Source organism: Xenia sp. Carnegie-2017, unplaced genomic scaffold (genome assembly GCF_021976095.1).
Source record: "Xenia sp. Carnegie-2017 unplaced genomic scaffold, XeniaSp_v1 HiC_scaffold_1, whole genome shotgun sequence".
Lineage (NCBI taxonomy): Eukaryota > Metazoa > Cnidaria > Anthozoa > Malacalcyonacea > Xeniidae > Xenia > Xenia sp. Carnegie-2017.
This window is the reverse complement of record NW_025813402.1, coordinates 3,338,922-3,364,358: the sequence shown is the minus strand read 5'-3', so window position 1 is coordinate 3,364,358 and position 25,437 is coordinate 3,338,922. Positions and strand designations below refer to the sequence as shown.

Sequence of the window (25,437 nt, the reverse complement as noted above, 5' to 3'; positions counted from 1 at the left end):
CAAGGCAAGAACTGGTTGTCAGCGGAGGCATCATCAATACAGTTTAGCGTGGGACGACCGCGAACTTTTAAAATAAAAATATTAAATATATAAGATAATGAAAATATGATATATTATTCATGGACTCTGATAAAAGCTCTCGCTTCTCATGGGGAAATGAAGTTTTATCGGGGAAACCTCACTCAAACTCGAGATGTCGTCGATCGAGTAAATCAAAAACAAAATACACGTAAGTAACAAAACTGTTCGATAGTTGATATAAGATGGTGCTTTTTGTATGGTTACCCTGTGCGATTATAGAAATTATAGCTATTTGCTTAAGCATAGAAATCCCGCATTCAATATAGGCTGGAGTCGACAAACGGTGGTGATACTAAAACATATTATATGTACAATATATTCAATATCAAATACTGTAGTTTCATAAGGTCAAAGTTCAAGATGACTGTAAATAACATTCTATGTCGCAACCATTACCCTAAAATGACAATTTATTAAATTTTATAGATCTTGTTATATTGGCCAACAGGTAATATGTATTGGAGATGATGTAATTGTTGAAACTGAAAATGATGATGAAGCTGTAGGTCTTCTCATTGATTTATATAATGATTCACACGAGAATGAACAATGTAGAGCTGTTGTACATTGGTATTTTAAAAAACATGAACTTCCATCACAACTATCTGAGAAAGTTAAAAATTCATCACATGAGAATGAGCTGTTTTGGTTGGAAAATGGCAACAGAAACATATCGAAAATAATTGAAAATATTGATGCTGAAACAATAAGAGAAAGATGTTTTGTGAGAATCTTGTCAACTCCCAACACATCTGTATCGAACTTTGGTGGAAAGTATTTTATAAAGTTTGGATTCTCCCTTGACAAGATGATCATTTCAAGTAGAAATTTGATTGATCATGTTGAGTCAACTAAAAAATCTGTGTTGAGAATTTTAAATGAGGAAACAAGAACAGAATATGAATGGCATGAAGGTTTAATGATTAACAATATCGTAATTAACTAGCATACAATCATGTACATACATGTACATACATGTACATGATGAATATTGATACATGTGTATTTTACATGATTTCATAAGTCATTTAGGGAGTGTTTACATGAATCCGGAATGACTTTTGATCCGGAACGAACTCATTCCACTTTAAAAGAAATTCTATTGTATGTTTACATGAATCCAGAATGAGTCACAACTCGATCCGGATCGAGTTCATTCCTATTTTCATTCCGGATCAAAATTTACTTTTAATCTTATGTAAACGCGAATTGAGTTTCATTCTAGAATGACATTGTGATTAATGACGAAGCACGCATGTGCCATGGGTATTGTCTTCTGGCAAATTGAAGCTCATAAGCAAATAAAGAGGCTAAATGGGTTAAAATGAGTGCGAAGAAAAACAACAATTAGTTTCATGCAAGTGTTAAGCTGTATTAACTCAGGAACAACAGAAAAAAAAGGGTTGCTATAATGTTAATGTTCGTCATCTTCAAATCTCAAAATTCCCGCAAAATGTCAATCCTTGTGTTGATTTCCCATGTAAACACGGTTGACATGACGTTTCGATCGGGATTGAAAGTCATTCCGTATTCATGTAAACACCCCCTTAGTCACCTAATTTGTTTAATCACAAGAAGTTAATGCATGTACTTTGAAACGTTGAGCTGTCTCATTGTACTTAAAATATTTTTCAATGTGTTTTTTTTCCTCTATTAACAAAGTACCCTCTGGCTTTTAGTAGAAAAAAATTGTCCTTCACAGACGTCAAGTAGAAAACGTAAAGCAAGTAAAAGTTCACAGGACGAAACAGAAGTTAAAAGCAAATACAAAAAAAGTTTATCCAACTCAAAACATCAGGCCAATTTTGGTGAGTGAAAACAATTTAGAAATTACTCTCAAACAAAGCAGTAACTCCACGACACAACACAGTAACTCCACGACACAAAGCACTAACTCACGACACAACACAGTAACTCCATGATACAACACAGTATCTCACGACACAACACAGTAACTCCACGACACAACACAGTAACTCCACGACACAACACAGAAACTCCACGACACAATGCAATAACCTCCCACATTTTGCGACAAAAAAGCAAAGCGTTGACAGTTGACTGTAGTCAGTTTCTTCGTAAATGCTATTGGTTGTCAGCTTGTGGTTTTCACTATAACTGAGGTTTGTACTTTCGTGTAAAGCATAGGCTTTAATTAGCAATGTAGGAAACAGTTTGCATCACTACAGTAAATAAAGAAAAATACTTTATTCAAAGCTTTGGAAAGTTTCCATTTTCAATTCCTACATGTATTTGATAATTTTTAAGGAAATTTTTCACAAATGTAACGCTAATTATAATAACCAAAATAGGAAAACTAGAACTCGACGAGACTGGAAATTTCTTTTCGGTTTGAAAGTGAAAACGCTCGAGTCGGTTGTTGGTTATTTTTCTTTAAATTTGTCTGTTTTCAGTAATGTTTGAAGCAGTCATTCTTCTTTCCTAAAGCGGGATTTTCACTTTTTTTTCAAACTGCATGTATAAATCTTTTCTGTACGTCAAACACTTGAAAACCCTTTTATCTTTTCATTATGTCTTTCATGTGGGCCCCGGGGTGGCTGCAATCATTCAAGGAATCAATGTGATTCATCTGTTCATATTTCAGACACATTGGAAGTTGTTTTGTTGTTGTCTGACTCTAAAGAACATGCAGGAAATTCAGAAAGAAAGTCCTTTACTAAGAAAACAGAATCGAACAAAAGCATCCCTTTAAAAGGTGATAATGAGGGAGGCATGATTTATGAAATATGGAATTTTTATTTTCATAAATGTAAGAGCGTTATTCATAAATGATACATTGAAAATGTTTGATTCGTTGCTTAAGGACTATGCAGTACAAAAGCAGCAACTGTGTCAAGAAAAGAAACAAAGACCTCCATTAATAAAAAAGGTATTGGTACTAGAAAAAGTATCATACATGGTAACGATGATCTTTATACTCGAACTAAAAATATAAGAAATGAAAAACAAGTAGAATCAAGTGGAAGTGAATATGTAGAGTCTGAAAACGAAGCAGAATCAAGTGGAAGCAAATGTACAACATTTACTAAAAGACCAGGCGTCGAAAGAGAGACAGATGTGTCAAAGGAAAAAACTAAGACTTCCATTAAAGATACGAAAAATATTGCCACAAGAAAAGGGAACAGAAAAAGGGACAATGAAGATAAAACTCGAAGAAATCGCTCGAAAAATTCAAGAAACGAAAAAAAATCAGAATCAAGTGTAGGCAAAATAGTAGCATCTGAAAACGACCTGGAATCAAGTGGAAGTAATTTTACAACGTTAAATAAAGGACTAAGCGATAAAAGAGAGACATACGTGTCAAAGAAAAAAACTAAGACCTCCAGTAAAGATAACAAAAATGTTGCCACTAGAAAAGGAAACAAGAGAAATAGTAAGAGTGAAAATAAAAATCGAAGAACTCCTTCAACTCCAAGAACTTCTTCAACTCCAAGAACTTCTTCAACTCAAAGAACTCGTTCAACTCGTTCTTCTAAAAATGTAAGAGATGAAGAAGAAACAGGATCAAGTGGAAGTGAATTTATAATATCTGAAAATGAAGTAGAATCAAGTGGAAGTGAGGCTTTACCATCAGAAGAGTCTGATGATGGTATAATATGGTTTATGCTTTTATTTAACCTCTCGCATGAATTTTCTGGTATTGTTTTTGTATTTGAAGGCATCTTTTTCTGGTTTTATTTTTGTACTTAGAAATCGTTCATGTGCAAAGCGTGCGAAGAAAATCGTCAAGAACTCCAGTTCGCTTGACGGAAGCAAAACCAAAATTAGCACTCTCTACACCTAGACGAGGCGTAAAAACTTCATGTAAGACACCATCATCGAAAAGCAAAGATCGATTATCAGTTGCGACTCCACGTATTCCTATGAGAGATAAAAGTTGTAAAACACCAAAAACACCTTTGCAAAAAGCAAGAGCAAGGTAGGATAAAATGGTGTAATGAGGAGTGATTGCATGTCAAGCAAGAGCAAGAGGTAGGATAAAGTGGTGTAGCGAGGAGTAATTGCATGTAAACATAGCGTCCGTCCATGGTATTGTAGCTACCATTTACATATTTTTTATAAGGTTTTCACTCGATGTTTTCATGGCCAAATTTTGTGTCTTGTGCTCAGTTTTTCAGTTAAGCGAGTTTTTTTCCGAAGAAAGCATGAACTAAGATATTGTATAAATTTTTGTCCAATAATATTGAAACTAATACTATCTTTTTCATTACTCTAAATTCTCTATGTCCTTAACTATTTGGGTTTTACTTTCCATTGACAATTGAAAATTCTTCACAAATTAAGAAAGGATTGAAAAGAACGACGATTGGCATTTTATCGTTTATACTGTCATTTTTGTTTAGTTTACATGTCTCAGCTGTGCCAAAATCTTTGCCGTGTCGAGAACAACAATTTGATGATATTTTGTCTTTTTTGGAAGGAAAGTTGGACGACAAAACTGGAGGGTAATAAAAGCTACAACGTACTTACGTTAAAACTTTGCGTAAATATTTTCGTCAGTGGAAATTCAGCCTTATGTTAATATGTTCGCTCGCTGTGAAAACAGTAGATTTCTAAAGAAATAGTTAAGGATGATGATCTTAAATATACATTGCAGTTCTAAAACATGCGGACTGGTTATGTAACTGATCCACCATTTTAAATTAACTATAATGTAACAATATTGTTCTAGTCTTGGCTTGAGGAGGTACAGAAGGGGTGCAAAGGGGGTAAGGAAGGGGTGGCATTGCCCCCCCTCCCCTCCCACAAAATGTTAGTAAACCAAACATGGTCCATAGTGAAAGCTTTCCTCAGTCCTCATTAGGAAATATTTTATTTGAACGGAGCGTTCTTTATTTTAGTTGTATGTATATTTCCGGAGTACCAGGTACAGGAAAAACTGCAACAGTTCATGAAGTTATTCGTTATTTGGAGAAAATGAGGGAAAATGGTGAAGTGAATTATTTCAAGTTTCTTGAAATCAATGGAATGAAAGTTACACAACCAAATCAAGTATATGTCATCTTTCATAAGGTTAGAACTGTCTTCCATTTATATCTTGAATATAAAGGTAACTAAAAAACCATCGTGACTAGATAGATAATTATAAAACGTTATTGTATTATTTTTCCTTGTATGATGTTTTACTAGGAGTGAGCAGAGTGTTTGTTACTTCCTGTTTTGTGCAAGGAATTTTCCTGTTTTTATTTTTGACTTTAGTAGTTACTGTTCTTGCATGTACCCCAAAAGAAAACATTGCTGTGTTAACAATAACTTGTGGTCCGGCCACGCAACTGACTTTACTAAAAACTGCGTCCATGTAATAAAGACAACTTTACAACATAAAGCCACATAAACATAAAGTCATTTCTCCGTTAAAAACTCACTACTTTTTAGCTTCTTTCTTCATCATTGCTTCATTTTATTATAAATCCACAGCAGTTTTTATTGCTAATGTATGTTAAAATAGCTCTATTCTAAAAATTCTTACATCGCTTATTTGAAACCGAGGCTTTTTGCCTCTCTAGCTAGGAGCTACTCAGCTTTTTTCTCATATTTATTACCACAGTTTCTAACGGAAGAAAAAGTGACGGCCGATCATGCTATGGCATTACTGGAAAAATATTTCAATAATTCTACGACGCGTAAAAATCATGTGATTCTCTTGGTTGATGAGGTAATGAATATTACTAACTACAATTTTATCAAAACAAACAAAATATACGTGTGAAAATTTCTACCGAGAAATTCCCAGTCCCACGAAGAAGCATTTGAACTAACTATTTTTCAAACAAATACTTCAAGTTTAGTCAGTCTCATATTCAATTCAATAAGAACAACACCTTTTCATTTCTAAAATATAATGATAATTCCAAAATACAATTGTAAAAAATCAGTTTTGTTTTACTTTGTTTGGCCAGCTTGATCAGCTATGGACACGAAAACAAGACGTTATGTATCATTTGTTTGATTGGCCTGCGCGAAGAAATTCAAAACTCATCGTCATCGCGATTGCTAACACGATGGATCTACCAGAGAGAATGATGGTTAATCGTGTGTCCAGTAGACTAGTAAGATGTCGCATTAGCACTTAGTACTTTGCAAAAACTTTTTTCTTTGTTTCTTATGTTAGAAAATTTGAATTAAATGATGTGAACATTTCTATTTCAAAGAGTTATTTATTTATCATTAAATTGCTTTTATCGTGATTATTTCCTCTCGGTTAAATTCATACGACGTCTTTTTTCCATTTTCGTGTTAATTGAAATCGATTTCAGGGCTTGACAAGAATGACTTTTCAACCGTACTCGTTTTCACAACTCCAAGAGATTGTCATGTCTAGAATCAAAGAAAATGACGCATTTGAACCAGATGCCGTTCAACTTGTCGCCAGAAAAGTAAGAGTTTCGATGTTTCCGTTTATACAATGTTGGTTTGACAATTATGTATTGCAATAAAAATAACCAAATTTTCTTTCTTTTTAAGATAATAAAATTTAAATGCAGAAATTTTGTTTTAATAACCACATGACTTTAGGTGGCTGCGTTATCTGGAGACGCTAGAAGATGCTTGGATATTTGTCGTCGTGCAGTTGAAATCAGTGAAGTAGAAACACAAAACAATAGAAAACAACAATTGGTAGGACTCTCTCATGTCGAGAAAGCACTCAACGAGATGTTTTCATCTCCTAAAATTGTCGCAATGAGGTAAAAGTTCATTCCAAATACATACATTCTTCGGCCTTAATAGCTACACTAAAGCGTTTTAACACTGTTCAATTTTTCATAATTCCATTTTGTTAAATCCTCTTTTATCGATTTATATAAACACACTTTAAAACAGCTCACAGTAATCATTCGACAGGATGAAATGGACGTCTCAGAAACGGACGTCTCAGCCCTTTTTCTTTTTTTTCCACCCAAATAAACTAAGAAATCATCAAAACCAACAAACTGGATTCGGAAATTGGGAATCAATTAAATACACAGTTTTTAACACCAACTTTGCATACTTCTTGCACAACACATTATTTAGAAATTTATCAAAAATGGAAGGTTACATGTTGAAGTCAGTATTGGCAGAATTCAAAAGAAATGGCTTAGAAGAAGCTTTATTTTCGGGTGTAAGTTTCTGCTCTATTGCATTCATGTTTCTACACATGCATTGAGCTTATATAGAAATGTAATATTTATTTTTACGATATAGGTTTACTCACAATTGGTCGAGTTATGTCGCCTTCATGGTAAACAAATTTCTAAACTTTCGGATGTGTTTGCCTGTCTCGTTTAATTCCACTCGTAGCTTCTGGTAGTCATTGCGCGTTCATAATAGTTGTAGACACAGTGAAATTTTTTGTTGATCTGTTTTTCTAAAACCTGCATGAATATTATGAACAGAATGTTAATTATGGAGACAAATCTTGAGAAATCAATTTGATAAATGGTCTTGTTTCCAATAACCAGTTGGTTGCTCCTTAAAAACATACATACGAATCAGCAAAAATAAATTGCTAATCACAATTCCAACATTAAATTCGAGGAAACACAGCAAAGTGCTAAAAATGTATAACTCTGGTTTTTTCTTTCTTTTCTTACACAAGGAATATCTGCACCAGTCACCTCTATGGCTTCCACAATCTGTCAACGTTTAAATGCAATGAAACTTTTACTGGTGGATTCTGGGAGATGTGACATAAAACAAAGAATCAGATTAAATGTTAACAAAGAAGATATTCTGTTTGCATTAAAGACCGCAAAAACCGAATAACACAAATAGAATTCATAAAAAATCCAATATAGGTAAACGAATTGAATGCCATTCAAATGGAGAAAACAAGAATCATAACATCATACCAGTTTGAGCTTTTGCACAATCTATTAATTTTGTATTTATATCGAGCAATTTATCTACCTTCGACGAAATTCTGCATGTTTAAACATTTAGAGTAAATAATGATTATACGCCATGAAGAAAATAAATGTAAATATTGCCATTTCTTGTGGTACTACACTGTATTTCATATGCCAGATATGTTACTTAAATGTATGTCATTGCATTTTATTAAGAAGCAGTAGAAAGATATACGTAGAAGGCTCGTGAACTTCGTCGATAACACAACGGTGCGAAGCAACCATCGACTCTGTAAAAATTATACTCCCTTAATTCTAGTTTCAACTCAGAATTTCTTCAAAAACAAATACTTTCTTTCAACAACTTCACCCAACATGTCACAGGTGTTCGTGATCAACACTCTGCGAAAGATCATTACAGAGATGAAAATCTAAATTTTTCTGAGCTAGATCCCAAGCAGAAGAGAATAAAACTAGTGTAGGAAGTTAGTGCACAACCTTAGATTTGTAATTTGAATCAACTTGGAACATTTTTTTATCAATTTATTAGAAAAAAATCATTTATACAACAGCATTTTACTCCACCAATTCAACCATACAACTTAAGTAAACTTCATTATTATAATGCTGCATTGGACAGTCTAGTCAACACAATAGTACATGTATCATACGCTAAGAACTAACCTCGAACATCTTTTGTGGCCAATGAACGACGTTTTGTAAGAATGGAAACCACTGCAGTGACTAATTCTTTTTGATCAAACAATTTTGGGCTCTAACAAACAAATGAACCGTACATATTAGTATGACAAGACTCCTACGATGCATTTACTTCGAAGTCTGAATGCATTCTAGCAAATTGTTTAAGAAAATTTGTTGATGCAGCGTTTGTGGAAGTCAGGAAAATGGATGTTTGTACAGCAGTCACTCTCAAATGTATAGTCCTTTACACAACCGGCATTCAAATGTTACAAAATATACAATAAAAATGATTTTTCAAAAATTTTTGTGATTTCGGAAAAATGGCTAGAGAATTTTTAAATAAGACACGTAAAAATCTTTCATGCACTGACTATATTAAACCAAGTTTAACATAAATTTCATTCATCCCCTGTAAAGTTTACAAAATGTATCACTCGTTTGAATTTTTGCTACTCATCTCAGTACAGCAAACCTTGGATGGAATATACAATGAAAATTTATATCTATAATTCTCCAAACATACCTTTAATAAACACGATGTCTTAGTTGACGTGGTGTTACATTTTTTCTTGGGCCTCAAAGACGAATTGAATCATCCTCATGAAAAAGTCATTTTCCAAAGACAAAACACAAGCCATTCAATATCTTCACCAAAAGCCGTCTTTCCTGTGTTTAAAAAAAAATCAGAAAAGAACTTTAAAAAATAAACTAGAAATCCAAAAAGTGCATTTGAAACAGGATAAATTAAAAAAAGCTGTATCACAGTATACATATTGTGAAATTAATGGCCTGGAACAAAGCACTTTTGAGCTTTGCTATAAACTTCTCTAAACTTCCAGCATGTAAACAGAATAAAATTTCCATAGTAGCATATTGATATTCCGATATTTTTTACACTCGCATCCTACTTCACAACAACACAAGAGTTTGTCTAACGCAGAGACTTAAACTAAAATAAATCAAATTTCACAGCTTATTATGACTAAAAGTTATAGAACTGTAGGCTTGGATGGCCAAAGATGGAGCAATACATTCTAAAATACAAGTAAATAAGAAAGACAAAACCCCATTTAGCGTTCTTGCTAAGCAAATGATTGTACATTTTACGCTTAGATAAACAAAATCGCAAGGTGTACTGTTATTATTGGGTCAGATCACTGGAGTTACATGGTAAATTTAAATTTTATATCAGGAAAGGAAAATTTGTCGATTTTTTTGGTTCCTGACGACGCAAATCACGACCTCAAGGGAAATCCTTCAATAATGATAAGAATTGAGGATTATACGAAATAACAAAATATTTTTGGGAAACATCAAAATGATGAACGCAGATATATTTCTCCTTCAGTGTACCAGAATGTTTTAACTGCAAACATTTTACAACTTTAACCCTTCACTTTAAACATAAATGCTCACCACTCCCAGTTTACAAACAAAAGAATAATTTTTAAATGTTTCTATCACACATGTTGACTAATCATAAAAGAAGGAGTCGCGAATAAAATCGAATGAAATCGAGTAGCTACATCAGCAAGGGTTATCATAAGAATGTTCAGTGTCATCTTTGTCATTTCGATGGTATTAGAACTCCTTTATAAAGTTTTCATTCGTTTTAGTGTACACATGCGTTATTAACGAGTTGCAAAAAGCGAGTTTTCCCCGGACTTTAGCAGTTTGCACCTTTAGTACAAAATTGAGACTTTTACAATTGTCTTTAAACTGAGAAAGATGTTTTCATTTTGACCATTATAAATTTCACGTTCCACAAGCGACCAGTATTTATCATTTGACAATAATGAACATCTTAAATATATTTCCCTTTCATTAGTAATATAAATGTAGAGGACCACATCGCATCGATAAGCGGAATGCTCACAAAATCCAACCTATATGTTAATTCCAATGTATATTTATATAGAATATGGTGTATTTTCAGTGGCAGATTACTAATTACCGTGCCTGCAGGCTAAGACAATGTTAAAGGCCTTTAAGCGATACCTATTCCTCCAACTAAGTTTAGTTTTTCTTTGCTTTGCATTTCCTGTTAGTAACCCCGTAGGATAAAAAATGAGAAAAGTTCATATTAAAGTTAAAACGAAATTTCAAAAATCATTGACATGGTCTGAGAAGTAGGAAAAGTTAATACTTCATGAGGTCTGAGTATTTAACATTTGAAAAGTAGATAGTACGAACGCCATTTTCCTCGGCATTCAATTGCTCGTAAGGTTTCAACAGCGTAAATTATCTAAGTTAAGCAGATTTAGCTAGCCCGGAAAACAAAAACGTTCAAATCCCAATTGTGTCTAGATACAACGGGCCTTTTGAAAGCCCGGGCCTGTAGACTTAAGCCTACTCAGCCTACTGGATAATCCGCCCCGGTGTATTTTACATGCAACAGTTCTGTTTGTAAAAATATAATTAATTACGTGGCTACTTCACAACTCATGAGCTCATTGGATTTAATAATCCATTTTTCTTTATTGTAGAATTTGTCATTGCTTTATTTTTATAATTTTTTTTAAAGAATCATTCGCCGTCAATATATACTATCGTACAACACGACTACAACTGTTCTTGCCGCATTAAGGCTGCTGTGATAAGCCAACAGGGTTAGCTGATACAAAGAATTTGCATGTTATCTTTTGGCTACAAAAGTATATTTAATTGTTTCTTTCTCTCCTTCAAGATCGCATGAACAGCTTGTAGTTGACTTGTGCACAATTTGAAAGTTCTTGACAGATAAAAATGACACGTTATAGTTGTTTATACAAAAATAAAATATGTGATGGTTTCCCTCTTTCAACTGTCATACAATTCCTTCACTTCTTGATGTCTTATGTAAAATGTTAAGCTTTTGTATGAACAAAATAATTTGTGATGCTTTCTTTCCCTCTTTCAACTGTCGTAATTAACAGTTGGTAGTTAACATTTAAAAACTGTAGTTTTTAACTTTCGTTTTTGAAAAATAACACGTTAAGCGGATGATGCTTTTGGGATTATTTTCCCTTACATAAATATACAACGTATTCAGATAAATGGCTCAATACGTTAATTTTGAAAAAGCCTACCTTGCTAGTCAGATTATCTTTTAGTTTTCCATCACAAGCCAGTCTCAGCTAATGAACGACGTTTCTTTGCATTGAATCATCTCTCAATATTGTGAGAGAATTTCTATATCGACTGATGATGAACTATTAACTTGTGAAAGAATTTCTATATTCACTGGTGAACCATTACATTGTGAGAGAATTTCTATATTGACTGGTGAACTATTAACTTGTGAGAGTATTTCTATATTGACTGGTGAACTATTAACTTGTGAGAGAATTTCTATATAGACTGGTGAACTATTAACTTGTGAGAGTATTTCTATATTGACTGGTGAACTATTAACTAGTGAGAGAATTTCTGTATTGACTGGTGAACCATTAACTTGTGAGAGAATTTCTATATTTCCTGGTGAAACATTAACTTGTGAGAGAATTTCTATATTGACTGGTGAACTATTAACTTGTGAGAGAATTTCTAAATTGACTGGTGAACTATTAACTTGTGAGAGAATTTCTATATTGACTGGTGAACTATTACGTTATGAGGGAATTTCTGTATTGACCGGCGAACTATTAACTTGTGAGAGAATTTCTGTATTGACTGGTGAACTATTAACTTGTGAGAGAATTTCCATATTGACTGGTGAACTATTAACTTGTGAGAGCATTTCTATAAGGGTTGCTAACTGGCTGATGAAGACGTGACTGTTTAAGTATTGCACCAAAGTATGCCAATTTTGGGGGATAAAAACAAATAAAGGAGAGCTGAAGATGACATATGGAAAACACCATGAAATGACAACTCCTTTTAACACATTTATGCGTTGTCTTTTCTCGTGAATGCACGTGTTTCATAACATGAAAAGCAAAATATTCTTAATAACAAAATGAGCTAATATTTTTTCTTCAAAATGTGAAGTGTCGATTGATTACGTGAATGCATTTTAAACAATATGAATCCTTAATGGAATAATGCATTTAAAAGTTATTTTACTTTCGAAAGATCCACATTTCAATAAAACAGGAAGAAAAAGACACTCCATAAATACTAAATATCATATTTAAACGTACTTAAATGTCATTATAAGTAAAAAGAAAAGGCTTTTCAAAAATTATAATCATAAATAAGTTCGTGATTTGTCAACTTAATCTAGTTTATACGACAGGAGTACACCGAGGTTCAACAGAGGATTCAAACGATGATAGGTATAGTAGGTTTCTATACGAATAATAATAAGGACCAGCTTTCAGAAACGTCAATAATAGTGCAGCTAACATGATATGTACTAGCAGATTATTTCCAATTAAATCTTATAAATAATTAAAATTTTTGAAGCCTTCCCATTCTACAGATGACATGTAGTACCAATAAAATGTATTTATGAAGTGTTTGCTGTTTTTTGATTTATCAAAATAGTTTTTAGCAGAGGAAATTTTTAGTTGCACATTTTTCAAACAAGACCATATGCCTGGTACATATCTATTCATGTTAATATGCCAATGCACTGTCCTTTTTCGCCGCCATCAATGGTGGTTTTTATCAATCGATTTAAACGTTGGAACTTTAGTTCATAATTCACATTTTCAAATCCTGAGCATCATCATTCACTTGTAAAAAAACATTGCGCTCTCATTCTATGATTGAAGCACGATAAATTTTTCAAAATTGCATGTATTCTTTTACGTTAGTACAATTTCTCAGATGCTTTTCTTACGTATGTAGGTTATACACAAATCACTTCAAAATTAACTGGAACACAAGGAAAGGAAAAATTTCGTACCTGATGACATAAAGGAAAAAATTACAGCTAGTATCCCTGCTCTTTGAAAATTAAAGGAATTCACAAAAAATCAAGCAAAAAACACAATCTCTATTCACAATGCCCTGGTACACTACTACTGCACGTATTGCTGTGAAGTTTAGGATGTACTTGGAGACACACAGTCCAAAAGATTACAAAAAAAAAAAGGTAAAAAATCTGCGATTTGTATCCCAAGCGTTCGCGTACGCTTTAGCCATATTTAACCCCTTGTGTTCTAATTTCTTTTTAGCTCTGTCATTTTGTGCTCAGGTAATTAGAAAAGTGCTTTTTATTAACACAATTTTTACACTAAAAATATGTCTTAGTTGCGACAATTTTACTGTCGGACATTGGAAGTCCAACTAACTATTCAAACATGTTTTTACAGATCTTGAGCAATGATAACTTTAGCAACGTTTTCATACCAGTTCAGTTTTTATACACCTGTTATTTTATTCTTTTGTGATTTACCCTTGTATATAATTGTATTTTTAATAAAACACACCTCTAGTGGAAATCAACTCCGGTTGACGAGGCCAGCACGTCAAAATAAAGATAAAGATATTCATTCATTCATTCATTCATTCATTCATTCAATTACAAGTAAACTCAATCAGAATGACATCACCAGAATGACATCATCAGAATGACATGTCAGAATGACAAAATCTGAATTACACAACAAGTTAAAAACAATTTAATGCAAAACCTATCCAACACGTACAACAATTATGGAATGTGCTGCAGCGTGCCATAAGAAATGTCTGATGACACAAAAATTCTTGAAACTTGTCCGGTAACAATTCATAGTTTCAAGGTATGCTTTACAGGGTAACTAGATATTTTTAGCGATACGCTAACTACAAAGACAAAAAATTTTTCAGAAAAACGACGCAATAGTGTTAAACCTTACATAAGGAGTAAAAGATGACATAAACATTGAAAAATATCAAGAACAGCATATGTTTCAAGATCGATTAAAAAGAGAGAAAAAAATTCCATTGACTTTCAAAAGAGAACATCAGTGTTCAGATGAGTAAAACACGACAAAGTATTAATTTTACAGTCAGTTCCCACTTCAAAATGCACCTAATAAATGTACACATCGAAAAAGAAACTTTAGCCAGGTATCAAGGGCAAATTTTGGCATGTATTTTGATGACAAGTGTGTTGAATAAAATGAAGAATTGTTCCTAGTATCGGGGACGTTTATTGACAGGTGGTCCATCCATACCACCATATCGACCTGGTGGACCACGCATACCACCCATACGTGATTCACGTGATGGTATATCTCTTCCATAACGAGGTTCTTCCTCCCTGTTGTAACCTGGATGGTCACGTGGAACACCAGCACCTCTTTCAAAACGACCATAATCCGTTGGCTCGCGTGCATTAGGCTGAAAACGTGAATTAGCATATGGTAAGGCTTCTCGCTCACGCGGAATTTCCCTGTCACGAATGTACGAATCACGCACTGGCCTATCATCTCGACGTGGCAAAACACGAGGAAGATCACGTGATGGTAAAGCGTCGCGAGATCTGTTCATCTCATGTGGAAACATATCACGGGGAGGCAAACTACGATGTTGGAGATCTGTTGTTAAATCTCGCACTGGTCGGTTGCGTGAAGGCAAAACATCACGTGCATTATCACGTGGAGGAAAATTACGATGAGGTAAATCCGAAGGTAAATCCCGCACTGATCGATCAAGGGAAGGCAAAACGTCACGTGCATTATCACGTGGAGGTAATATATCACGCAAAGATTCAAATGAGCGTTGAACAACTTCGTAACGGGTGGCATGATTTCCGCGTTGGGAACCAGGTGAGTCAAAAGAATCACGTGACTGATTAGATCCATAAGGAGGATCAAATTCTCGGGAAGGAGGATCAAATTCTCGGGAAGGAGGATCAAATTCTCGGGAAGGAGGATCAAATTCTCGGGCAGAAGGATCTTGTCGTGGATAGTCGCTTCGAGGTCTGGGATATGTCACAGGTTCTCGTTCCAGCTGTCTATCAAAATTAAATGAAGTAGACGGAAAGGAATCGTCTCTCCCACGGGCCGAATATAATCTGTCTTGCAGAGAAAATCGCGATTTTAAAGCCTCTTGCGAAGTATGATTCTGTCTTTGTTTCATAGGCGAATATTTAGACGAATAATCACGACCATCTGTACTTTGATATTGCTGTGTGGAAAATTTGTCAAACATGGTTATCAAAAGATATGAAAGCACAAGAGTTGTATTTATACGTAGATGACTTCACAAACCGTTTTGTAATGATATACTTTTCCTTCGTTTTAAAACTAACCACATATTTCCAAGTTTCTAATGTTGCTAGTATTTTAGGATATAGTTGATTAAAAACTAGATAGATTCTTTGCTCAATATTTTTTTACGTTCATTAACAATGATATTCTGAATGATAATGAATGCTCATCTTGCGTGATTTAACAGTGAGAGATTTCGTGTGACACTTATGTGACTAAGCTATTTTTTGGGGTTTTTTTTTCAATGAAAAAAGGTTAATAGATTGACCTGGAGAAGAAAAGAGAATATAGAGAATAATAAACATCACCTTTGTTGAAAACATTCAACATTTTCCATTTTCGAGTGAGTACTGTCAATGAGTAAGTACAGCTTTATATCACACATATATCAGATAAACAATAAAAAAATCGGGAGAGATGACAAAAGAAACTAAACTTGATAGTGAACAAAACTTTGCACAAAGTGCACCTTACAATGCACAAAGTGTAAAATGATGACAATGAACTGGTGATTAATGACACAGATGATAAAAATATTTGAAATGAACCGTGAAAAGAAAAGAAAGTATAACATGTATGACAAAATGTATTTTCTTACTAGATAAGGTGTGTGTCAAATATAACAAAGCTGATGATCAGGCCTGAAAGCTAAGTAGCGGAAAAAAAGAAAAATTGGATATCATCATAAAGATAAATGGTTGACAAAACCGTAAGATTACCATACAAATAGATAAGACTATAATGAGGAAGTTTATGAAAACCTCTTACGGTCTGTCTTTATGGCTACACAGTGGACTGACGATTTGATAATGCAACAAATATTTTTTCTTCGTCATCATGAAATGCTCACTTAAAAAAATAGAAAGCTAACACAAATTAAGAAGATGGAAGCACAATATTTTAGGAAAATTGAAGGTTGCTCAAGGACCCAAAGATTCCTCAAAAGATGCAAGAAGCTGCTGCAAACATCTTTACTATAAACATTACAACCACAATGAACCATTTCGAACTTGCTTAGATTAATTCTTGCCCACGAAAGAACAATTTAATGACGATTATTTGATCTGCTATAAAAAATCAGTAGCGATATTTCCTTCAACAGGGAGAACAGCTGAGTAAAAACAGCACTACATCAAGGTGAGATGAGCGAAAGCGATTCATTAAGCTTTTAAGAGCCTTGTTAAATTTTTTGTTTGCTTTGTGTGAAATCAAAATATGCAGGAAAAACAAGAAGTTTTTTCGAGCGAGTTGAATCGCAACTTTGCTGTAAATACCATACACTTATTTCAACCAGATAGTCTTAACTCAAGATTTCTTAAGACAACTGAAGATATCATTAGATAAAACATATTAGATAAGGTATTGATAAACAAGATTGCAAGAATCATTGATAAAATAGAATTCACTTCATTGCTTCAAACTCAGAGTCATTCGTTTTAATTTACAAAAGTAAAACTTGCACCTTAAAGTGAAAATGCAAAGTAAAATTACAATAGTACATTGTAAACAACAAGTGTTCACCGAAAACCACTGTGTCAACATTAATTTGTAAACAACAAGTGTTGAATGAAGACCACTGTCTCAACATTAATTTGTAAACAACAAGTGTTGAATGAAGACCACTGTTTCAACATTAATTTGTAAACAACAAGTGTCGAATGAAGACCACTGTTTCAACATTAATTTGTAAACAACAAGTGTTGAATGAAGACCACTGTCTCAACATTAATTTGTAAACAACAAGTGTTGAATGAAGACCACTGTCTCAACATTAATTTGTAAACAACAAGTGTTCAATGAAGACCAGTGTCTCAACATTAATTTGTAAACAACAAGTGTTCAATGAAGACCACTGTCTCAACATTAATTTATAAACAACAAGTGTTGAATGAAGACCACTGTCTCAACATTAATTTGTAAACAACAAGTGTTCAATGAAGACCACTGTCTCAACATTAATTTGTAAACAACAAGTGTTGAATGAAGACCACTGTCTCAACATTAATTTGTAAACAACAAGTGTTGAATGAAGACCACTGTCTCAACATTAATTTGTAAACAACAAGTGTTCAATGAAGACCACTGTCTCAACATTAATTTGTAAACAACAAATGTTCACCGAAGACCACTGTCTCGAGAACAACTTGTAAAGACACATTGTAAACAACAAGTGTTCAATGAAGACCACTGTCTCAAGACTAATTTGTAAACAACAAACGTTCACCGAAGACCACTGTCTCGAGAACAACTTGTAAAGACACATTGTAAACAACAAGTGTTCAATGAAGACCACTGTCTCAAGACTAATTTGTAAACAACAAACGTTCACCGAAGACCACTGTCTAAAAAACCATTAGTAAACAACAAATCTTTACTGAAGACCACTGCTTGAAGAAAAAGTTGTAAACAACAACTGTTCACAAAAGACCACTGTCTCATCATCGATTTCTAAAGATACTTTGTAAACAACTAACGTTCACCGAAGACTACTGTCTCAAGAACAATTTGTAAACAACAAACGTTCACCGAAGACTACTGTCTCAACAATATTTTGTAAACAACAAATGTTCAATGAAGACCAATGTATGAAGAACAATTTGCAAAGATACATTGTAAACAACAAATGTTGATAAAAGACCACTATCTCATGATCAATTTGCAAAAATACAATGTGAACAACAAATGTCCTTACAGCAAAAAAAACAACTATAAAATTACCTTAACTAAAGCCTCATTGCATGTTTTGAAATGTATTGTGCATTGTAAACATCATTTTGTTCTTTTGTCACAGAAAACGAAATCGAATGAAAACACTGAGCAACCGCTACTTCAATGTTATGACGTCAAGAATTTCATATTTGACGATGTACACGACAGTTTATTTAATCCAAAATTTTTTTGACTGTTTTAAAGTTTTTACCGTTTTACAATGTCGATATAAATACGCAATACTTGCGGTTGAAGAGGTTAATATGACGGACGCATTTTTATAAGAAATGTTGCCAGTGTAAGTGTTGCATTTTGTGTGTGTTCGATTAACTTTCGATTTGCGTGTTATGTACTTTCTTGATTTCCTTTTACTTAAAATGATAAATTAATATGTATATTGTAGTTTCCTAATTATTTGCATGTAATTTCCTAATTAATATTTTAATGTCACTTTTTCAGGAAAGTTACCAATTCTTATTAAAGAGAGGTTCAATTTAGTTAGTCATTCAGATCGAGAGTTGCTTAGAGCCCGAAACAGTTGTTATTTGATGAGACTGTAAATTTGTCGAAGATTTTTCAGTAAATATCGCTGTTCTTTCTTATCAAATATCAAAATTGTAAAACGAATCAGAGTGCAGTTTAATTTGCTGGACAAGATCAACAAATTTCTGCGACAAGTGCAGCCTACATATAAACAGCAACATTAATAAAATATCCCAAACGCATAAGGCAACATGAAATATTAAACAATATGTACAATGACTACCGAACGATGTATGAAACATAAAGTAAAATAAAAATCGAGCCGATTCGCAATAAAACAGTCGTTATTTGATTTTTTATGTTTCCTTGAAGTTTTTTTATGAGCGACTTTATCGTTTGATTGAATAAAAGTTTTACTTTCAACATCTTTTTTAAAGGCACAGTGCACTTGAAATTTAAGCATGTGCACAACAACTAAAACCTCACGGAAAGCTACGGTAGATCAACAGCGATATTTAAAATTACTGTGCCTTTCAGTTGAGCAAATGAGAAAAAGCGGTTCCTTGGTAAAAAAACAACTAGTGTGTATATACGTAGGTATTAAAAACACTTACCTGACCAAATGGTAGGTTTGATTTTGATGTTCCGTGTGTTACATCACCAACAGATGACATTTTTTCACCACTTTTATGAACATTACCATAAGGAACTCGTGTATCGATCTTTAAACGTTGAGAAAAAAAACAATGGGAGTAATATAAAAAATTATTTGAATTAAGTCACGTGAAATGAAAAACGATGTACCTGATTATCATTTGTTTTGCGCTGATTGCCAAAATCTAGAGTAGATTACGATAAGAATGATCAGATTGAAATCAATCAAATTACGTAGGTGGAAGCAAGAATTGACGAAGTGGAAGCAACAATTAAAATCAATAAAATTACGTAAGTGGAAGCAACAACTGACGAAGTGGAAACAACAATTAAAATCAATAAAATTACGTAAGTGGAAGCAACAAAAAAACATTTAACAATTGTTATAAACAACTGGAGATGATAAGTCAAAGGAAATTTTCATCATTATTGAGCATTCCTACCTTATCATTCATCACACTATATGAAACCTCTCTACAATACAATACAAAGTCATTCATAGTTATGCAATGTTCTTGCTGTATACCTTGTTCTTTCGGTACTTTTCCACCAAAATAGTTATTCAAGAAATTGTCAACACTAGGAGGTTTTGATGGCAGCGATTTCCTTTTCAAAGACGAAGAAACATCATTATGCAAAGGAGCCTAGAATACACAAAAGGTGTTCACGTTACTATGACGACAATACATGAAAATGCAGAAGCTCGTATTGTACTTCTATCAAATAACGTAATGCTAAAACATCGGATTAGCTCGTGAAGAAATCTTCTAAATGAAAATCTATGCAATCAAAATAGATCACCGACGATTGTCTTTTAATCAGCTTCACTGGACAAAACATTTTGTTACTTTTTGATTACTTTATTTGCCTCAAAAAGACATAATATTTACCTGCTTGACACTTTCTTTCGAAACCTCTCCTTCCTTTTTTTGACGATTATTGTAGCTGCGAGCATCATTAGATTTCCTCTCCTCCGGTTGAGACCATTCCATGAGAGAAAGTGGTTTTTTTTGGACTTGTTGTGGTTTTGGAGGAGTCGATTTTTCGTGACGATGTCGCTGTGGTGTAAAAGTTGATGCTGTTGAATTTGATCTGTTTGCCTCAACGTTTGAGTTGTGTTTGGACGGAAAAGACGATACTTTCGAATTTTCAGATGCATTTTTGGACACTACCGGTTGATTTCTTGTAGGCATCGAAGACTTGACCATAGCAGGAGATAGTTTAATAGGTGCTATTGAAGGTTTTATAGGGGCTATCGAAGGTTTTGTAGGGGCTATCGAAGGTTTTGTTGGGGCTATTGAAGGTTCTTTAGGAGCCATGGATGGTTTTGTAGCAAAGTGAGAAACATTTTCCTCAGATAAGGTTTTTTTTGCTTTTTGAGAATGACTACTTTCAGGTTTACTTTTTTCATTTTGACTTGTACCAGCTGCAACTGAAATCAAGTCTTGTAATGACAGCGTTCTATGTTCGTTTGACTGTGGAAAAACAAAAGCTAATGTAGTTTTCATGATTTCAACAGCACAATATCACACACAAAAACTCATACATACAACCACGTAACAATTTCAGCTTTAATCTTTTTCTTCTTTTTTTTGTGAGAAGCGAAACGAGTGCAAAGACATGAATTCTGTACAAATGTTACAATACTTACTTGAGAATTCTCCTTCTGTTTCTTCATAAGTTCTTGAAATTTTTGAAATTCTTTGAACAGTTTCAACTCTTCATCGTCCGCAAAGACTACACGTGTAAGACCTTAAAAGAAACATAGAATTCATATTAAATTGGCGGTGGTCTATGAATAGCACCATTGTCTGGATTGGTTTTTGTTTTAGTGCAGCAAATGCTATGTGGCAAGTGCACGCTTGTCTTTAAGGTTAATTACCATTGCCTTCCTCGTCAACAGTATCTTTTTCATTTGAATTTTCGTTTGATTTGCTTGGCCCCTACCAAATCAAACGAAACAAGATAAACACTACTATTTTTAGACAGACATCAATGTTTTGGAGTTTTAATAAAAAAAGCAATAAAATTACCTTTCCTGAAAACTCATTCATGTTTTGTTCTACAGCTTCATCAGCTTTTTTAGAAACTTTTTCAGTTTTTGAATCATCTTTCTTGATTACATTCTTCGTTTCTTCCTTTCCCTTCTTTATATTATCATCTTTTTTAATAAATTCCTTTGGCTTTTTTTCAACAGTTGTCTTCGACTTCATTTTGACGGCATTGGTTCTGTCTTTTTGAGCACGATGCTAAAAAATTATGATTATTTTCATAAAATCATCTGCAACTGACCAACTAACATGCCCAACTAACAACATACAAGCTTTAATTTGGAAACTACACAAAAATTCATTTTTTTCATATGTAGCGAAATACCTTCATAAGAGGACGCAGTACATTGGGATTGGGAGGAGTTCTGAGACGTGGATTCCATCCATGAGATACAGCTGGTTGAAGTACAGGGACTCTCAATGGTGGTGTAGACAATGCAACTTAATAAAAAAACATAAATCATGCTTCAAAGATATTCTATGACAAGTTAGGACAATAAACAAACATACTGAATGATTTACTAAAACTGCTAAAATGTAAGCTAAGCAACATAATACCAACAGCCATCATAAAAATCTTGCACAAAAAGCCAGTAACTATACTTTAATTGGCACAACTTCACACAATGAAAATGATGTATGAAAGGGAGTGGGCATTTTCAATTCAATGTAATGTAAATAATCAAAAACTAATGTTTCTATTTTCCAGATGTTTTTAAAGCAATATAATAGTTTTGACTTCGGCCATGTTTGCCTTTCACAGTAACAGATAAAAATATTTAAAATCTAACCTGGTGGTCCCATAGGTCCAAACATGTTTACAGGTGCAGGCATACCATGAATATCAAAAGCATTAATGGGTACTTGCAACTAAAATATAACATGTTTTTTAGAAATTTTAAATTTTAGCAGGAAGGTTTGCATACCCAAAATAGCAGATATGAAAATTTGGAAAATGGCATTGTTGAAGTAACTTTCAAGAACATAATAGACAATTGCCTTGCAAGCTCAAACTATGTAAAAACAGTGCCAGAAACAGAGATTTTGTCATATTATGAAAAATTTGTTTGATTAGCAAAATTTGTTTAATATTTAGGGTTTCAACCATTTCAAGCTTCATGGCATATATATAACAAACATTTGATACAAATTGTACAAAATCCTAAAAATAGAACTTACCACTGGATTAAAGTTTGGAGGTATTCTTGGTGCCAAATGATTCATTACTTGTGGTGAACCACAGAAATCAAAACCAAACTAAATATGTTCAAATATCATAAGTAACAGCCAATACATAACATATGTAGACAAATGTGTAAATAAACACAAAAAAATCATCACATTGACTTAAATATTACAACATGTTAATTATTGTTAACTAGTTGCATTGATAGTCTTAATACAAAAAGTTAAAACATAATATCAATGTATGTTAGCAAGTTTACACTGAATTTTTCTCTCACCATATCTTCCTGTTTGGCAATCAAAGATTGAGCAGTTTTTCCAGGTGTAGAAAAAGAAATACGAATGTTAGAATCCCAAAGCCTTTTACCATCAAGTTTTGTTTGTCCTCTTTCAGCTGCCTGTACAGTGGTGTAATCAACTAATGCATAACCACCAGGCTGACCTTGCTTTGTTCTTGCAATCTAGTTGGTTAAGTGTAGAAAAAAATACAATAAAATTGCACATTCTAGGCCCTTTTATAAGCACTATCATCCACAGTCAATATAAATCACACAATACCTTCAATCATAAATTTCATACTCAATATTTTTCATTTCCATAAAATTCATTAATTTCTAGATTTTGTTACCTACCTTGCAGTAAGTGATGGTTCCCACTGAGCTGAACAATCCTCGGAGTTCTTCTTCATTATCAAATCCCTTGGGTAATTTATCAATAAACAAAGAATATGAATGTTTTGCCTCCCCAACCGTGACACTTTTAGGAACTATTTCAACCCGTATTTTTCTGCCATCGACATATTTTGCACTAGTGTTAGAAAAATGATCTCTCGCCCGAGCTGCACTTTCTTTATGCTTATATTCAATAAAACCGTAGCCTTTACTCTTCCTGGATAATTTACAACGAACAAGGATAACATTTTTGATTTCTCCATGTGGACTCATCAAGTCTTTGAATTGAGCTTCTGTAGTGTCAAAAGAAAGATTACCAACCAAGACAAAGGTACTATTTCCATTTGATGATGGAGTATTGACAGAAGATAACTCAGAGGGTGGTGCTTCAACAACTGAGATTCTTATGCCTCGAAATAACTGTCCATTAATAAGTTTAGCAGCCCTTCTTGCTTCACTTGGGTTGGACAGAGTAACAACAGCTGTAATACAAAAAATACAATGGTAAATAATAATGAACTGGAGATAATTGTACATGAATAACTACATACCTGTGTCTCCATGAAATTTTATATCTGAATACTTAAAATGCTGTGATTTAAACAGCTCCTGAATGATTTCCTACAAGAATCATGTACAGTTTACTATTGTTATGCTCATAGCGAATAAGTAAGTTGATGACATTCTGATAGGCACAACTAATTCATAACATTTACAATCAAAAATAGCTAACTTAACATAAAAGTTGAATTGACATTAGGCATTACACACTATACTAGTTCCTTGGCTATAATGTAAACCTTAACATTGAAAGAAATGACCATCAACAACATATTTTTGCTCTACATATGTAAAACATATATTTACACATACCTACCCTGTCATGTTAATTTATCATTGCAATAATAAACATCAGTTACATTGCAAGTTATAAAGGAATTGGTGACAAACGCTTATGCGTGGCGAAAAAATTAACTGCAGCATAGCAAACTTTTTACAAAAAACATGCAATACTAATGCAAAAAAGTCATAAACAAATTTGATACTCAGTCTAAGGCATGTAAGTAGCACATTTTTTGAGTTTCCATGCTTAGAAAACAACACCAAAGTTCCAGTCTGAGAATGTAATTTTAAAAACACAATTGAAAACTAATGACAAATATCAGAAAATTAGAAATTGCACATGGAAAAACAGATGTTGATGCTAGATGTGAAAATATTGATGCTTGAATGATTCTTTCATAAACACACTGTTCGAAAATTGTATTGTTAGAAAATCCTTAGAAAGTGTTAACTACATTCCAAACAGAAAAAGTAATAATAAAGACATTCTTATAACATAAGTTATTCATAAGTATAACACTACAGATTAATTAATAGTTGTTCATAAGAACATGTATGAAGTGGTATAAAAATAGCTTTTTTAATTTATAAATAGTAAGGTTGGATAGACTTCATAAGGCTTTGGAAAATGAGTATCTGTACTTTGGTGGTCAGTAAATGATTGAATATTTACACGGTGCAAAAAATAGCATAAACTCACATTTGAAGTAGTGTCTTCAGGAAGATTACAAATTAGCACCTTTCGTGTTGACATCTGAATCCGAGGTTTCAAACGAAAATATTTGAGAATAATAATACAGTAAATCGCTCGTTGTCAGCAGTCTAAGTTTTAATAGACAACTATCGTAACATACAACAGAATTTTCAGTAAAAACATGTGAAAAAAGATCAAAATTTATTACAAATCCGTTACACGAGGCTGCAAACCACCAACTCATAGAGAGGAATATGAAAAATAGTGTCGTGTTTGGGGAATGGAGACTGGAGACGATGCACGTCACAGACGCGTTGCCGCGGCACCCCATGACGGACAGTCACCCGAACGAACGAAGCGATATATTACCTACTATAAATAAATTATAAC

At 33.4% G+C, this 25,437-nt stretch overlaps 2 protein-coding genes across 8 annotated transcripts; one reads left to right on the top strand and one right to left on the bottom strand.

Moving 5' to 3' along the window:
• Window positions 1-47: 47 nt before the first annotated feature.
• LOC124434853 (origin recognition complex subunit 1-like) lies at window positions 48-8,096 on the top strand. Its single transcript, XM_046984779.1, has 15 exons — window positions 48-229; window positions 508-995; window positions 1,761-1,889; window positions 2,687-2,797; window positions 2,906-3,691; window positions 3,793-4,021; window positions 4,446-4,547; window positions 4,944-5,115; window positions 5,651-5,758; window positions 6,003-6,152; window positions 6,360-6,479; window positions 6,619-6,788; window positions 7,117-7,204; window positions 7,288-7,324; window positions 7,682-8,096. Exons 1-15 carry the CDS (start codon window positions 120-122, stop codon window positions 7,846-7,848), a joined length of 2,967 nt encoding a protein of 988 aa, XP_046840735.1. The 5' UTR covers window positions 48-119; the 3' UTR covers window positions 7,849-8,096.
• LOC124434824 lies at window positions 5,926-25,437 on the bottom strand. Of its 7 annotated transcripts, XR_006944924.1 has the most exons (19): window positions 25,054-25,429; window positions 24,062-24,131; window positions 23,472-23,992; window positions 23,118-23,300; window positions 22,834-22,911; window positions 22,446-22,524; window positions 21,980-22,095; window positions 21,637-21,852; window positions 21,486-21,546; window positions 21,255-21,355; window positions 20,494-21,078; window positions 20,130-20,247; window positions 19,754-19,788; window positions 19,564-19,671; window positions 9,157-9,299; window positions 8,616-8,706; window positions 7,701-7,759; window positions 7,298-7,457; window positions 5,926-6,420 (listed from the first exon to the last, which is right to left on the bottom strand). XR_006944924.1 is itself a non-coding variant. In XM_046984754.1 (15 exons), the coding sequence occupies exons 1-15, from the start codon at window positions 25,105-25,107 to the stop codon at window positions 14,679-14,681; spliced, it is 3,321 nt and encodes a 1,106-aa protein (XP_046840710.1). In that variant the 5' UTR covers window positions 25,108-25,437; the 3' UTR covers window positions 14,160-14,678. The 7 variants fall into 7 exon arrangements, 1 of the variants encoding a protein (XP_046840710.1); XR_006944917.1 differs by having other exon boundaries at window positions 7,677-8,706; XR_006944913.1 differs by having other exon boundaries at window positions 7,701-8,706.